This window comes from Lotus japonicus, chromosome 6, assembly GCF_012489685.1.
Source record: "Lotus japonicus ecotype B-129 chromosome 6, LjGifu_v1.2".
In the NCBI taxonomy this organism is placed as follows: Eukaryota; Viridiplantae; Streptophyta; class Magnoliopsida; order Fabales; family Fabaceae; genus Lotus; species Lotus japonicus.
The window spans coordinates 18,667,573-18,684,566 of record NC_080046.1 but is presented as its reverse complement, the minus strand read 5'-3'; the positions used below and the strand labels follow the sequence as shown (position 1 = coordinate 18,684,566).

The following is a 16,994-nucleotide window of genomic DNA, read 5'->3' as shown; positions in this document are numbered from 1 at the left end:
CGCCCGGGGCTTTGCCCGCTCGGGGCTTACAATGCTTGGATCCCAATGGCCATTTGGGGGTCCCAAGACTTTTGCCTAGTTAACGGCGCTCGTCGTATTCTGGCGAGACTTACCCAGCACATCGTTTACGGGACCGGCGATCACGTCAGACTTTCCGGAGGGTGATTCCCAGGCGTCAAAGGCCATTTGTGGAATCGCCACAACCTTCAGGGTTCCAGCAAGCCCCTTTGGGGATCAAGCTTGTCCCACTTAGTGATCGCCGTAATTCTTTATGTCGATCGGCAATTCCGATCGTCAGGGAATCCCTGGAATTTTTTGGACACGAATTTCGTGAATTTTCGTTTTATTTTATTGATTTGTCGTTGCAACACATTGGAGAATTTGAGAACACTTCGGAAAATCTTAAAGATATCTGGCTCCGGCGATTCCGCCTTGTTCACTTTCTCGCCTGCGATCAACTATAAAACTAGCGCAAGCTCAAACCATTGAACGATCGAGGTAACCGCCTCCCATCAAGCTCTTCTAAGTGATAGGCCCCATTACCAAGAACTTTAATAATGCGGTAGGGCCCTTCCCAGTTGGGAGTAAGCTTGTTCCCCGGGGCTCCCGATCGCCACTTGAGGACCAGGTCGCCAACCTGCATATCTCGGACGCGAACCCTGCTGTTGAACTTTGCCGCCACGCGCTGCTTCATCGCTGTTTCCCGAATGTGCGCCTCGTCGCGCGTTTCCGACAAAAGGTCCAGCTCCACCGCCATGTTGGCCTGATTTTCCTCTTCAAAACCTGGTCGAGTCCGCCATGTAATGTTGTCAATCTCCACCGGCAACATGGCATCTACCCCGTAGGTCATTCTAAAGGAGGCTGAGTAGGATTACCCTGTTTGCAGATTCCACCTGCCCGTTCGTCTGCGGATGCTCAACAGAGGCGAACCTCATCTGTATGCCCATTTCCTTGCAGAACTCCCTTGTTTGACTGCTTGAAAACTGGGTCCCATTGTCAGATACGATCGCCCTTGGGATCCCGAACCTGCAAACAATACGCTTCCAGTAGAAATTGACTATCTTTGCAGAAGTAATCTTGGCCAAGGGTTCAGCCTCAATCCACTTAGTGAAGTAGTCCACCGCCACCAATATAAACTTCATTTGTGCCCTGGCGGTCGGGAAAGGTCCAACTAAGTCCACACCCCACATGGCGAAAGGCCACGGGGCGCTCATCGTTACCAACTCTTTTGGCGGTGCCTTAGACAAATCCGCGAACACTTGACACTCCTTGCACTGCTTCACGAAGTCCATACAATCTTTCCTGAGGGTGGGCCAGTAAAAACCCGCCCTCAACACTTTGCAAGCCAAAGACCTTCCCCCGATGTGGCTCGCGCACACTCCTTCATGTACTTCAGACATTATCGCTTCGTACTTCTCTGGCGATACACATTTCAACAATGGCGTCGAGAAACCACGGCGATACAAGTGTCCGTCTGGCTTGTGAAGCCAGGGGCGATCCCCGGGACTGCAAACCATACTCTGACAATTCAACCGACCAGGCGACCAATCTACCTGATAAATCCGATTTTTGTAATACTTGTCTCAAGGGCAAATCCGTCCGCACCTTTACGGGAAAACTCTGAAAATAAGGTCTCAACCGCCGGGCGGTGACGAGGACCGCCAGCGCCGCCTTCTCAATTTTCTGATATCTGACCTCCGCGCCCTGGAGTGTGTGACTAACAAAATAAACAATTCGATGCTCGCCATCTATCTCCTGCAACATCACAGAACTCAGAGCACTATCGCTCACAGCAAAATACAAATGCAGCGGGTGTCCCTGTATTGGTTTCGACAAGATCGGCGGTGACGATAGGAGTTCCTTGAGGCGAACGAAAGCTTCCTCACACTCCGCCGTCCACTCGAATGCGACATTCTTGCGAAGACATTTGAAAAAAGGAAAAGATCTGTCACCAGACTTGGGAAGAAACCGAGATAAAGCTGCTATTCGCCCCGTCAAACGTTGGACCTCTTTCACATTGGAAGGGCTTTTCATCTGCTGAATCGCCTTGCATTTTTTTGGGTTTATCTCGATTCCTCTGGATGTGATCATGAATCCCAAAAACTTGCCCCCCTGAACACCAAAAGAGCATTTCTCCGGATTGAGGCGCATTCTGTGCTTCCTTATTTCGCCAAATGCTTCCTCCAGATCTTGATGATGGTCTAAACCTCGTACTGATTTAACAATCATGTCATCAACGTAAACCTCCATGTTTCTTCCCACCTGCCCAGCAAAAACCCTATCCATCAATCTTTGGTAGGTAGCCCCAGCGTTCTTTAGTCCAAACGGCATGGTGCGATAGCAATAATTGACTCTGGCAGTCATAAAAGCCGTTTTGTCCTCGTCTGCCGGGTGCATGCGGATTTGATGATAGCCAGAATAAGCATCCATCAAGCTAAGCAGTTCGTTGCCCGAGGCACCATCAACAAGGCTATCGATGCTGGGAAGGGGATACGAATCTTTTGGACATGCTTTGTTTAAGTCTGTGTAATCTACACACATTCGCCATTTCCCATTCGCCTTCTTCACCATTACGACGTTCGCCAACCACGTCGGATACTTCACTTCCCTGATGAACTCTGCCGCCAGCAACTTGTCGACCTCCTGTTGCACCGCCTTCCCTTTGTCGCCACCCAAGCGCCTCCTAAGTTGTGAAACTGGCTTGACACTTGGATTCAATGCTAACCGATGGCATATGAAGTTTGGATCAATTCCAGGCATGTCTTTGCAGCTCCAAGCAAACAAGTCTAAGTTCTCCCCAAGCAGTTTTGTCAGGCGCGTCTCCTGCTCTTCCGTCAGTCTGGTCCCAATCTTCAAAGTGCGATCGCCAAACTTTAGCGCCTTCGTTTCCTCAATTGGCGTGGGCCTATTTACTCGCCCCTCGCCCCGGGGATCAAGATTTTCATCCGAAGCTTCGATTTCATAACATCTATGACCAACCAACGCACTCTTCTTGCCGTACAAGTTAAGGCAATTATTGTAACACTCCCTCGCCATCTTCTGGTCCACCTTCAGCTTTCCCACCTTTCCACTGCTTAGCGGATACTTGACCGCCAAGTGGGCTGTCGAAATTACAGCACAAAGGCGATTCAATGTATTTCGCCCAATGATGACATTGTAGGATGCTACCACCTGGAGAACCAGATACCTTACCTTCAAAACCCTAGCACACTCGTCTTCCCCAAATATTGTGTCTAGATCAATGTATCCCCGCACCATTACTTGCTCCCCCGCGAAACCTACCAAGGTTCCCGCGTATGGAGTTAGATCATTGTCAGTTAGTCCCAACTTGTCAAATGCATCACCATAGATAATATCAGCCGAACTACCCTGATCCAGGAGTACCCTTCTAACGTTGAAACTGTTCATCCTTAACTGCACCACAATCGGGTCGTCCTTATGAGGCTTTATCCCCTCAAAGTCCGCCATCGAGATTGTTATGTCAGGGTGTACGAATCCAAAAGCGACCTCATGAACGGAATTAACGGCACGAACATGGCGCTTACGCGCCGCATGAGTGTCGCCACCGCCGCCAAATCCCCCGGCGATGGTGTTGATGGTCCCGACGGGCGGTCCTGAGTGTTGAGCGAACGTGTCATCAGCCCCTTTTGTGGCGATAGCCGCTGATTCTTGCTTTTTCTTGCCCTTAGTGTCCGCTCGCTCCTCCTCCCGCTTGTGCGCTTTGTTTTGATCGCCACCATTGCGCCACTGGCCTTGACGATTTCCTTGATATCCCGCCCGAATCAACTTATCAATCTCCCGCTGCAAAGTCCAACAGTCATCCGTATCATGCCCGGCGGACCGGTGGAACTCGCACCACTTCTTGGGATTGGCGTCCCGTGGCTGATACTTTGGGGCCTCCGGCTCATCCACTAGATTTGCGTCGCTTGCCCCTCGGAGCATATCCGATACATCTGTGTTCATCACCATATCAGTTTCCTCCCGCTGGCGATGAGACTTAGATTGCCAAGGCCGACGTTGTTCATAATCATCGCGCCGTGGATACAACTGTTCCTTGGTCGGTTTGAATACCGACTTCCCCTTACCTGGCCTCTGCTGTTTGCCATCCCCCTTATCTTCGCCGCTCCTATCTTTTTTCACGCGCTTGGGCGACGTGTCGCCCTTTTCCAACTTCGCGCGCTTTCTTTTGAAAGCGTCGTCCTCCTCGTCGAGAATATAAGTGCTGGCACGAGCACGCATCTCTCCCATCGAGCGCGCCGGCTTACGTGTCAATTTCCTGTTCAACCCTCCCGGCAGCAAACCGTTTTTAAATGCTAAAGCACAAGCTCGAGGCTCCTCGTCCTCTACCTTTACCGACGCCGCGCTATACCTTGCCATGTACTCTTTCAGTGACTCCCCTTCCTGCTGGCGAATATTGTATAGGTCATTGATCGTCACCGGCTGATTCTTATTTGCCGAGAATTGCACTAGAAACTTGGATGAGAAGTCTCTGAAATTTGAAATCGATCCACGCGGCAAAGTTGTGAACCACGCCATCGCCGTCGATTTGAACGTCGATGGAAACATCCTGCACTTCACCGCATCTGACGCCGCAATTATCACCATTTTCGTATTAAAATACAGTAGATGATCTTTCGGATCGGAATCTCCGCTGTAAGAATCCATAACTAACGTTTTCATGTTATCCGGAATCGCCACACTCTCGACATCTTCCGAGAATGGACGGAACTCAGCCACGGAATCTGCTTCTCTGCTTCCATCATCTCGCTGCTCGCGACGGTAGAAATCTAACTGAGCCTGTAGATGCTCATTCCGCTGCTGGATGTTGCCAATGCTGCGCATCAAATGGCGCCATTGCTCCTGCGTCACCGCCGGTTGTTGTTCCGGAGCAGGTGAATTCCCTGGTGAGTGCTCCCGAGATCCCACCTGTGAAGGCGATGGAGGAGGTGGTGGTGATGGAGGAGGAGAGGGCGACTGTACTCCTGCCGTTCGCACCGGAGAATCCAGGTCCACACGATGAGGCCGCCGAGGCGGCGAAATCCGCTGTCGCATTGGTGAGTGATGTTGCCTCCTGCTTCGAGTCTCCATCCAAACCAGAAACAATGCAAACTCGATCGGAAAACCAACACTAGTCACAGAATCAAAATCGGAAAACCAGAGAGTTGCCTAATCACAATCAGAGGTAACTTCATGCACAATCAATCCACGTGAATGGGAGTAGAAAGTTTATCCTGAGTTTGGCGTTAAACTCATCGTCATTGGACAAGCCACCCAGGGAGTTCACGAATTGCACAATGGGATCGCTGTCTTGGAAGATGGAAGGTTGATCTATAGCCTCGTGTTTGCGGGCTACTTGGACTGGAAGGGGCAGAGTGGCGTAGGTTTTTAGTCGGTGAGCTGGGATCTCCGGAACCTCTAAACGGAGGCCGCCGGCAGCGGTGGAGTCAGGGTCGCTTTCGGAGGAGGAAGAAGAGTGATTAGGGGAGGTAGGGTTTGAAGCCATTTTTAGAGGACAATGAAGTGAAAGAAAGGAAAAGATAAGTATGTGTGCGATGTAAAGATAAGGACAGTGGGACTGACCGGAGTAGGATGTGAAGAGTGGGTAGCGGAAAGGGTGATAAGCGACGGCTCCGGAGCGGAAGTGGACAGAGGGAGTTTGGTAAGCGATTAGGGAAGTAAAGAGGGGTCTCGGAAAGGGATGACAGTGGGGAAGAAGGGTTTTTATAGGAGAAGGGGAGAAGCTGGAAGGGTGACGCGTGTTGGACGCGTGTGGAAGGTTGGAAGTCATGATGGTTTTGGGGAGGTGGGTCGCGTGCAATGGGGAGTTACTGCGCACGATGGGACGGTTATGAAAGGTGAAGTGACGGTTCCGGAGAAAGAGGGAAATTGATGTAACCAACACATCACGTGGGGCAGCCACGTGAGGCAGATAGAGATTTGAAAGGGTTTTAAAATAAGGGAAAGCGCGAAAAGCCTCGCCACCATAAGGATCAAACACCATCGCCTGACGGGTGACACCAACAACAAAGTTCAGTCGCTCGCCGGTGTCACCGCCAGTCAATGATTGAATGATCGGCACATGACCCATGCCTGCCACCTTTCCCGCCGGCGAGCGATCATACACCTGCTCCAACTTATCGCCAATACGAAGTAGTCGTTCTCGCCGCTTGCGGACTTGTGAACTTGCCAGCTCGGATTGCTCGTCAAGTCAGTGGACTGGGTAACCGAAAATGCTAGTTTCCTTTTTCTCACGCCATGTTGGCGATATAGTTTATTTCTCTTTTCTCAAGCCATGTTGGCAGTGTAGATTCCGGTGTACAATAAGACATGTAAAAGCATTTAAAAGACACACTTAGCTCTCATACCTCGAGCTCGGTGTCTTGTGGACTAGTGGACTGGGCGAGCCCCTAGAGGGGCAACGCCCAGCATGTATCTCGCCTTGAGGCAGGGCCCTGGCCTTCAGATGGGCCTTGACCTCGGAGGCCCAATTGACCCAATAGGTAGTACCCAAGCTCTATAAATAGGAGGTAGTTATCAAGTGTAAGGGACTTTTGGCTCATTTGATGAAATAACACATGAAATTCAGCATTCTCTCTCTTACTCTCTCTCTAGCACAATCTCTCTACCCTTAGGTACTATACCTTTCCTCAATGTTCATTCCCAGAACAGATGCCATGATTTTTTATGCTTATTTTTTGATGTATGAGTTGTATGATGACATGATCTTGAGAGATGGCATGCCTTGTATGGTCCTTGCATGGTTTGTGTTGTAAGTAATGATCTTTTCTCTATTCCATGAAAAGCAAGCATGATCTTGTGTGGTGTGTGCAATATATGTGTGGCCGAGAGGCCTATATGGTATTTGGCCATGAATTTGTCAAATTTCTCTTCTTGAACACGTGTGATTCAATTGTGATGACCAGATCTAATATGATACCTTTCTTTGTCTTGCAATCAAATTAGATCTAGTATGCATGATGAGCTATGTTAATTTGGGGTAAATGATTTGGAATCACGAGAGCATGTATGGAAAGGGGGGCTGGTCGTGAGGCTCTTTGAGGGTTTTGGGTTGATTTTTGTCTTGCCTATCTTTCCTTGATACATGAGCATGTGAAATGAGGTTTGGGTTGAGAGATCCTTGTTTTTGGAAGCATGATACATCTCTTTTAATCAATATAAGTTCAGATCTTGTGATATATGTTGAGTATGCGATGATGGCCGAACCATCTAAGTGTGTATAACATGATGTTCTTTATTTTTCCCTCATGCCACGTTAGTTGTTGTGGGTGAATAATGCCTTGATGGTTGTTTCATGAATTTTTACCTCTACTGTGAACTGAGTATTGTGATGTTAGAGATCTACGTTTTGACTCATGATAATTGTTCAAGATCTAGAAAGTGCTAAACTTTAGAGCCTTAAACTAGTGATGTGAAGTGATTCGCTTGCAAGTAGGGCGATGTGAATCATGGAACGTAGTTCTAAGTGTAGACTATGGACCATGAGAACGATGAGCCGTTAGAAATTAAAACGGTTAACTTGCACGCGAGGGAGATTGTGGTGTCCTTTGTGGCCCATGAGATGGTGGTTAATCCACTAAGACTGGTAGGTGTCGTGACCTATGAGGAGACTGGTAGGTGTCTGTGACCCATGAGGTTGTGAGCTATGCTCACTTGTTCATCTGCGGATGAATGTGATTGGACCCAAGGTGTAAGGCGGTGGTGTGATGTGAGATACGTTTAGACTGACTAAACTTATAGGTTAAACATCTAACCTTAACGATGAACATGATAACTGTTTAGTCTTATGAGATCTGTTATCTATTCTTGTGATGTTGTTATCTTGCTTGAGTGTTTGTTTGAGAGTCGGAAGTGACCCTCTAGTGCGCTTAATTGCTGTCAGATGTCCGTGACGAAGTCGACCGACAAGACCTGGGAGACTCATGTGCATGAGGCGAATTGGGGTGTGGCTGGAGCTAACGATGGGTACCAGGGCCAGAGTTATGACGACGGTGTTGCCAACTTTCGTAGGCTAGACCAGCAGGGGTGGTGAATTGGTTCCCGAGAGGAATGGAGACCCATTGACCCAGAGGGATCTTCGACTACCGAGTCGGAATCCGAGTCGGATCCTTCAGGGGACACCCCGGGAGAGTGGGACGAGAAGCTAGCTGAGGAGGCATCACCGATGCCAGACTCGGAGATCGACCTTGACGAGCAGGTGGCTATGGATCAGAGTGATCACGCTGAGGATTTCGAGCAGATGCCAGAGAGCATGGGAGAGGAGAAGGGGTCAAGTGCTGAGCCAGAGGAGGAACTTCCAGAGGTGACAGGCGATCCCTGGAACGAGGTTGACCCGTCTGATGACGACCTCAGGTTCCGGAGATTTACTGTGAGGGCGAGGCGACAGTTCAAGTATCCTTATGGTGGTATCTACCAGGGACTAAGGGCTTACATGGAGGTAAGGTTCCTGGATGACTACGATTGGGTCGTGAGATTGTTTTGTGGCTGGGCTAGAGTGCGAATTTGGTTTCGAACTATCTTAATTATCCTTATGTTTTTTGGAAATTTTTTGATGTAATCGGACGCATGTTTCATATTTATTTCACTTGGATATTTAATGGTTTATTTATTTCGAAAGGTTTGTGATGTTGAATACTTCCGCGTGTTTTGAAAAGGTTAAGTTTCAAGAGTTTTCGTAAAATTTGAACGTTTATTCATTAATTGAAGATTAATAATTTAATCGACGAAAATTCTCTACGAACTTTATGATGTTTGGTTACTCGTGACACTTGAGAAATCGGGGTGTTACATAAAACAAGAAGACTACCGAAGCTAATTGAGAGAGATCAAGTGTTTTAGGATTGTTCATTGTTCTTTATCCTTGTTAGTTGTGAACACACTTTGCTCCCTGATTCTATATAGCAAAGTTGTGTTCTGTGAGTTTGATTCTTAAAACTCTGATTGTTGCTTGTTTTTTACCAATCACTGTGGCAGTGATTGAGAGAAAGTGAGAGGGACTCTCATACTTAGGTTGAGGTACTAAGTAGAAATACACTGGGTAGATTATGAAGTGAACTATGAACTATGGTGTTCATGAGTGTTTGTAATTCCTGAATCTTGAGATAGTGAATTTTCTTTCTTTGGGTGCAAACCCTCCAGACGTAGGTGAAGTTTCACCGAACTGGGTTAACAATTCCTGTGTCCTGTTTACTTTGCATTTAAGTTATTGCTGTTTCTGTTAGACGATTGTTGAACCTGTTATCTCAGCATCGCGTAGAACATCTGTTTTAAGGGAACTTGAATTTCATAATATTTTTATCATTTTAAAGGCACAGACATGGCGGGCTTTAGCAAAATGAACTTTAATTTCATTATAAATTATACAGTTTAAAAATCTAAAGGAGAAAATTTATTTATAATTTAAAAAACTATTTATTGTGCTATTAAAATGAACTTCTATTGATATAAAGGCTAAATATGTATTGATAAATAATAATAGCAACATATATTCCTCTTGTAACCAATAAATAATAATAATAGCAACATAAGAGTATATTTATCATTTTAAAGGCACAAACATGGTGGGCTTTAGCGAAATTACCTTTAATTTCATTATAAATTATACTGTTTACAAATCTAAATGAGAAATTTGAATTATAATATAAAAAGATATCAATAGAGCTGTCAAATGAACTTCAATTGATATAAAAGCTAAAGGTTTATTGATAAAAAATAATAGCAAATTAAGAATATTTTTATCATTTTATAGGCACAAACATGGTGTGCTTTACCAAAATGAACTTTAATTTTATTATAAATTATAATCCTAGTTTAGCACACAAGGTTGCTCTAAAGTGTTGTTAATTGTACTGAAAGCAAAGTGTTGGGAATAACAAACAGATCCCTTTTATATTACATTTGATTGTATGGCAACTTGTGTCTATTTTGATGAAAATGTTATTATGTATTTAAGATTGCTAAATATGTATCTTATGTCTAGGAAATGTGCTAGGGCACTAGATAAAATTCATGATGCTTCTACTAAATAAAAGTCGAAAGTAGAAATTCAAAAAAAAATTAAATGATAAGGTTACCGCGGCGGTTTAAGCCGGCGCCATCTATGTAGAACAAGTTGCAGCGGTTTAACCGCCAAAAAAGTATACTATTTAATTCTTCATTAACTCGCGACAGTTTAAATCGACGACATTTACGGAAAACAAGTCGAAGTGGTTTAAACTGCCGAAAAAGTAGAAGATTAAATTCTTCAGTAACTCGAGGCGGTTTAAATCGACAGTAATTTTAAACTGATTCTTTACGGCGCCCCTAGAATATAGCGATGGTCATTCCGGCTATTACTGAAAACCGACGTTAGGATGACTCGCGGCGTAAGAAACAGTAACAGTTGGTCAACTGACGGGAAGTTCTTTTACGGCGGTTCAAACCGCCGCTATTTACATCTTTAACTGCCGCTAAATAGCACATTTGGGTGTAGTGCGCCCAGAAACTTCTGCTTGACCACTAGAGGTAAGAGACAAAAAGTCAAGGCATGGAGACCTAGATCCACTTGTCCACTTGGACGCCCTGTCTAAGGTGCTTCCCTCACACTTGTTGAGACAACCGTCAAGTACTTCGATCCTATGAATACAAGTTCTATCATAAATTTACTTAACATGATGTTCAACTTAAACATTTTACTCGGAGTTCTATCTAATTAAGTTTCTGAGAACCTCTCACTCAATCACTGACTTGAGCGTCCAAGTGTCTTCTACAGGTATCCTCACACGATAAAACCTAAAGCTCAGTCGTGACTTCCAAAACCACACCCCCGCTAATTTGTTGTGATCAGGAACCGTAACTAAGAGAGATTCACACCAAATTCTCATATCCGAACAAGCTACATGCAATTTTAATGGTATAAAATTACATAGTAATAATATAATGGGCAATGGTCATCATTGTACATTTAAGTTATAAATATTTTGAATATTTAGATAAAAACGTACTTTTTTATAATTTTAGTAACTTTTATAATGTTAATTTATAAATATTCTTGTTAGAATTCTAACAACATTTTGGTAACATTTGGTGATGACATTTCTGTTCCTGGTGTGCCTTGCCCACATTTTCTCTTGCTCTGTCAACTCCGGTTTGCTACTTGACGCGGGTCAAATAGGCTTGGCTGGTTCGCAAACTTTTTGATTGGAGTTTGACGGAAGTGATGAGAAGGCTTTTCGTGGCCTTGTTAAGGAAATTGAGGAATGGTGGCTACCTTAAGCACCAAGGTAATTTTTTTCATGGTTTTGGTTTAGAAGGTGGTTGTTCTTCTAGAGAGTTGGAGATTTTTGTTTTTATGTTTCCCCCTTAACTGTCCTGTTTTCTACTAGGTCTTTTGATTTTTTGTTTTCTAGGTTAAGGCCGAAGCCCCTCTTCTTCGTACTATATATATATATATATATATATATTTGGATCTCTAGAAAAAATTTCTTAAAGTATATACATTTTTTCATATATGTAATGATGAATATTTATAAAATATTTTCATCATTCATCATACAGGTTCTACACTAGTTTACAATAATTGAAATATGTAAATTTCAAAAAACGCTTTAACTTCTGGTTGTTATGGATTATTAGTTAAGTTACTTTCAGATGTTGACTTCATATGGGATTAATTTTAGCAATATTTATATACATGGTTGTTTTCACAAGAAATACGGAATCCATATAAAGACATTATACTTTACAAAAATAGGAGATTTTATAAATTTAGGCTAATTAAATTTATTTAGGAATAATAGACAGAAGAACAAACACTAAACTTATTTCTTTTTACAAGATAATAGAGAGTAATATTTTGACAACTATATGTTCTTTCCCTAGCATTAGCTCCGTACTTGGAAAATTGACCATCAAATCTTCTTTGTTCCTTTGTTATACATGACCGATCTGTATCCTACGTAGCATTAGTGGCTATAACAGTTTACAGTTCTCGTTGTAATATTATGATTACAACTAATGTTTTGACAAAAATAACAAACATGACTATTATAACTTAGTGGAGATGGAATAATTTCTAGTCTTCATTAATCTTATAAAAACCCTTCTTCACCCTCTGATCTGTTTCAAATACCCTCTCCACTCACCTTGTTTCATCCCTGAGTTTGTGTTTGTGTTTGTGTTGGGGCAGATACAAACAAAACACAAACACAAACACAGGATTTAGATACTATTATTCTAATTGTTCCTGTCATCCATTTTTTATATATAACAATGAAGATTTCACCAGGCAACGAAACCATTACATTTTTTCATGATTCACGGGGGGAGTTGCATGTTTGTGTTAAAAATGACAAAAATGTGGGCTCTTTTGGAGTTTTCTATGGTGACAGTCCATTCAATTTTGTGCTTCCTGCAACGATATGCCAACTCTTCATCATCATCTTAACCACTCGGCTGCTCTACTTTCTTCTCAGGCCTCTAAGAACACCCAAATTCATCTGCAATATACTCGTAAGTTTCAATGAAGTAAATCATCAATACACTAAATCCTTTTACTTTAGTTTCTTCATTTTATTTTTTCTTCTAACTAATTGGACTCCATTTTTATATATTCTTAATCATAACTAATTACATATTTGCATATAAAAGTTACTTTCTGTGTTAATATTGAACAATCATGATTAGATCTAAATCTAAATATAAAAGGATCATTCTCATTCTTATGCGCCCTCACACACTTATTATATTTGTTTCTGTGTGTAGGGTGGAATTGTTTTGGGGCCCTCATTTCTCGGGAGCAACACAACTTTGATGGAGTCAATTTTTCCTGCCAGACAATCTCAATTTCTAGCCCTCGTGTCCTTGATCGGTGTTTCATATTTTGTCTTCTTGGTGGGACTAAAAATGGACATATTGATGACAATGAGAGCAGCCAAAAGCACATGGCGACTTGGAGTAATACCTTTCCTTGCTTCTTTTGCGGTTTTGACAATACTCTTAGACCATTGCTACAACACACAAAACTTATCTCATTTCAGATTACAAATTTCTCGTGTCTTTTTAAGTGCTTCCATGTCCGCCACTAATTTCCCTGTCATGGTCGAAGCCTTGTCTGAGCTTAATCTCATAGCCACAGAACTGGGGCAGATAGCTATATCTTCATCCATGATGAATGATAACATACATTGGTCATTTATTCTGATCAATCAGATCATGTCAGCAAATAATATGAAAATCTCAATCATGTATTTTTCCGGCGGGGTACTGTTCTTATCTTTTAGCATTTTTGTGGTACGACCGTCCATGAAACTGATTGTTCGCAAAACCCCAGTTGGGAAACCAGTGAAGGAAATTTATGTGGTGTTCATACTTCTAGGGGTGTTAGTGATGGCAGCTATTAGTGACATGGTTTTCGTGTCATTTATAATGGGACCACTCATTTATGGTTTGGTCATACCAAGTGGCCCCCCATTGGCTACAACGTTGGTGGAAAAGAGTGAAGTTGTGATGAAGGAGTTTTTCTTGCCTTTCTTCTTTATATCTATCGGTGTCAAGACAAACTTGTCTGCTCTCCAGAATTGGCACGGGTTTTTAATGTTACAAGGTATCTTTTTGGCAGGAGACTTGACTAAGGTAGTCGTGTGTGTGTTAGTTTCTATAACGTACAACATCAGGGCTAGACATGGAATGACTCTTGGCCTCATGTTAAACTTCAAGGGCATAACCCAACTTATAGCTATTGTTAGAATGACGCAACTCAAGGTAAGTTCCTTTTTTTGTTTCTATATTTCCTCTGCGAATATTTGCCTTTTTAGTGGTAACCAATCAAGAAATTTTATGTTGTTGGAAAAAATATATATCATATTAAAAATTTAACATATATACTATTTTTAAATATATATAATTAATTAAAAAACATACTGCATAAGGGTGTTACCATAATTAGCCATCCAAGCTCTCTCGTTACTTTTCGTGTTGCAAAGACTTAATATAATTTTATGTTGTCAATGATTTTTTGCAGTTGACAGATGAGGAAACCTTCAGTCACGTCGTGTTGGGTGTGGTAGTTACTACAACGATTTTCACACTCTTTGTTAGATTATTATACAAGCATTGCCCTAGAGTGATAAACACATCCAACATATTACATAAGGGTGAGATGCTAACAATCCAAAGTACTCCTAGATATTCAGAGCTTCGAATTGTTACCTGTGTGCACAATGAAGGAAATGTGCGTGGTATTACTTCCCTGCTTGAAGCATGCAACCCTGTACTAAAAAGCCCTTTATGTGTGTACGTGATTCATCTAGTAGAGCTATTGGGAAAAAGTACACCCATTCTCCTTCCCATAAACAACACTCAGAATCGAAATTTTTTGTCTGTTAATTACCCTGATACCAACCACATCATGCGTGCCTTCAAGAACTACTTCAAAAACTCAAGCGCTCTCGTCACTCTTATTCCATTTGTGAACGTGGCACCTTATAAGAACATGCATAATGCAGTGTTTGACCTTTCACAAGACAAAATGGTACCTCTCATCATCATCCCTTTTTACGAAAATGACCACATTGACCTTGATGGCCATGTGGCCATCGGGATTCGTAAAATGAATGCCACATTTCAAGCGCACGTGCCTTGCACACTAGGGATCCTTGTGGACAGGTATAAAACCCATTTGGATAACTTCTTATTTTGTTTGTTTTCTAAAAACAAGTGTGTTAATATATACACAAATTGTGTTATTTTATTTGTGATTTTTGTATTGAATAAAAGCATTTTACAATTTTTAAAATGAATTTTGAAAAATATGATTATAGATATTTTTTAGGATTTCTATGCATTGTTAGTGTAAAGTGTTTTACACATGCACCCAATCATATCGCTTCATTTTACATTTTAAATATTTAAAAGTTCAAGTTTAATTATGACATGAAAAATTGATAGATTCTAATTGGATGACTGTGTAATACTCTTTTACACTACCAATACTTAGTAATTAAACTCTATTTTTTATTAAGATTTTTTTACATGATTTGTTAGTAGGTTTCCCATTTTAATGTTTCACTTTATATTATATCAATAATTTGAGTGCTTTTTTCATTAGTTTACTTTTAAGAAAAATGTTAGTAAAACTCCCTTCCCAACCCTCTCTTAAAACTCTATCATTCAATTGTTAAAATTTAAGTGGAATACACTAAAAATATGAGTCTCACTTCAGTTTAATGGAAAACACATAATTTTCAATCAATCAAAGAGTGAGAGTTGAAAAAAGAGTGTAAAAGTGAGTATTGCTAGCTCTCCTCTATATTTTTTTTCAAAAATAAAATGATTTATACATCAATTCAAAATATAAATTCAATGCTATCAAACTTAATTTTGTCAAACTTAATTTTATCAATGATTATACAAATAAATCCATGGCTGGATATTCATCTGAATAACACCATAACATGTATGAAATTAACACGTATTTTTAAACACACTCTTCAACTTTGATTTATTTATGGAAAAATCCAAAAAGCTAGAGTGTATTTAAAAGAATGCTTTTCTGCGTTTCTCATATTTGTAAATGTTAAAAAAAAATTATGCTTTAAAATTAAATTTAGATGTTTGAATCTTTCATTTCACGATTAGTTTTTAATATACTGGCAAAACACATACACAGGTTCTCAAGGCTTGGTGGGAACAACGACCCTCATTGCAAGCAGTATTTCCATGTGGGCATATTCTTCATAGGGGGACCTGATGATAGGGAAGCGTTATCGTTGGGTATTCGAATGTCGGAGCGAATGCGTACAAGGGTATCTTTGTTCCGGTTTGTTGTGACGAATAAGAAACAATTTGTGGAAGAGGATAATGTGGAGGACATGTTGGACGAGGGTTTGATTGATGAGTATAAGGGGACAAGATTTAGAGGTGGGAATGTTTCATGGTATGAGATCATGGTGGAGAATGGAGCGGAAGTGTTGGATGCAATTCGTAGTTTGGAAGGGAGATACGATCTTGTGATGGTGGGGAGGAGACATAACATTGTTGGATGTTTGAATGATTATGAAATGGCAATATTCATAGAGAATGCTGAGATTTTGGGAATGCTTGGGGACATGTTGTCGTCAACAGAGTTTTGTATTGGAATGGTTCCTGTTTTGGTGACACAGTGTGGTGCAGATAGGGTACATAATCTTGATAGAGTAGGTTCAGTTAATAATATGTCTAATAAACGTATATCGCTTGATCAATAAATGTGATAGAAATTAAACATGCAAAGGTAATCCCTCCATTCTTTTATTAGGAATGAGTTTCAAACATACAAATAGTGCAGAGACCCAGTAACACCCCAATTTTTTTTTTATTTCCCTTTATTACTTTAGATGTATGTAGAGAATGTCTAAAAATCGTTTTCAATCTTTCATCCCTTTCTTTAGTAATTTTTCCAATTAGTAATTATCCTTAATTCATTTGAAAAAATATATCCATAATTTTAATGATAAAGGAAAATAAAATAAATTACAAATTACATAACTTTATTATATATATTTATCTTTCATTTTTTTTTAATAATTATTTAGAAAATAATATATAAAGAATTTATTTAATAGTGAATTATATTTCTTCTTTTTTGAAAGATTAAATATTATATAAATAATTAACTCTTGGGGACAAAGTTCCCCCAACTGAATTACATTTCAATTAATTTATTTGATATAGATCGACCAAAAAAAATATTTTCTAGCACTATAAAACTAATAAAAATAAATATAAGTAACTTTAACAGCCACTAAAAGTACATTATCATGTCATTTACAAGGGAGCAAAAATAGTTTAAAAAACTAGGGGCATATTTACTTTACTTATTTTATATATTCGGTTTCACAAAAAGTGACAGATACGATAGAAAACATGTTTCTGTGAGTTTTTAAAATTTTTTTCTTAAATAATTTCATAAGATTTTGTTTTTTGAAATAGGTCCAAATCTAAAAATGGAAAAAGTAATG

The 16,994-nt window shown here is 41.1% G+C and overlaps 2 protein-coding genes across 2 annotated transcripts in view; both read left to right on the top strand.

Moving 5' to 3' along the window:
* The window catches only part of LOC130725043 (uncharacterized), a 56,831-nt gene extending 48,781 nt beyond the window's left edge, over positions 1-8,050 (top strand). The window contains exon 3 of the mRNA XM_057576305.1: positions 7,901-8,050. Within this exon, the coding sequence (XP_057432288.1) occupies positions 7,901-8,050 (150 nt within the window). The remainder of the gene's footprint in view (positions 1-7,900) is intronic.
* Positions 8,051-8,182: 132 nt separating this feature from the next.
* LOC130725042 (cation/H(+) antiporter 15-like) lies at positions 8,183-16,241 on the top strand. The gene is made up of 5 exons (XM_057576303.1): positions 8,183-8,455; positions 12,274-12,507; positions 12,760-13,758; positions 14,018-14,661; positions 15,665-16,241. Exons 1-5 carry the CDS (start codon positions 8,183-8,185, stop codon positions 16,239-16,241), a joined length of 2,727 nt encoding a protein of 908 aa, XP_057432286.1.
* Positions 16,242-16,994: the final 753 nt, after the last annotated feature.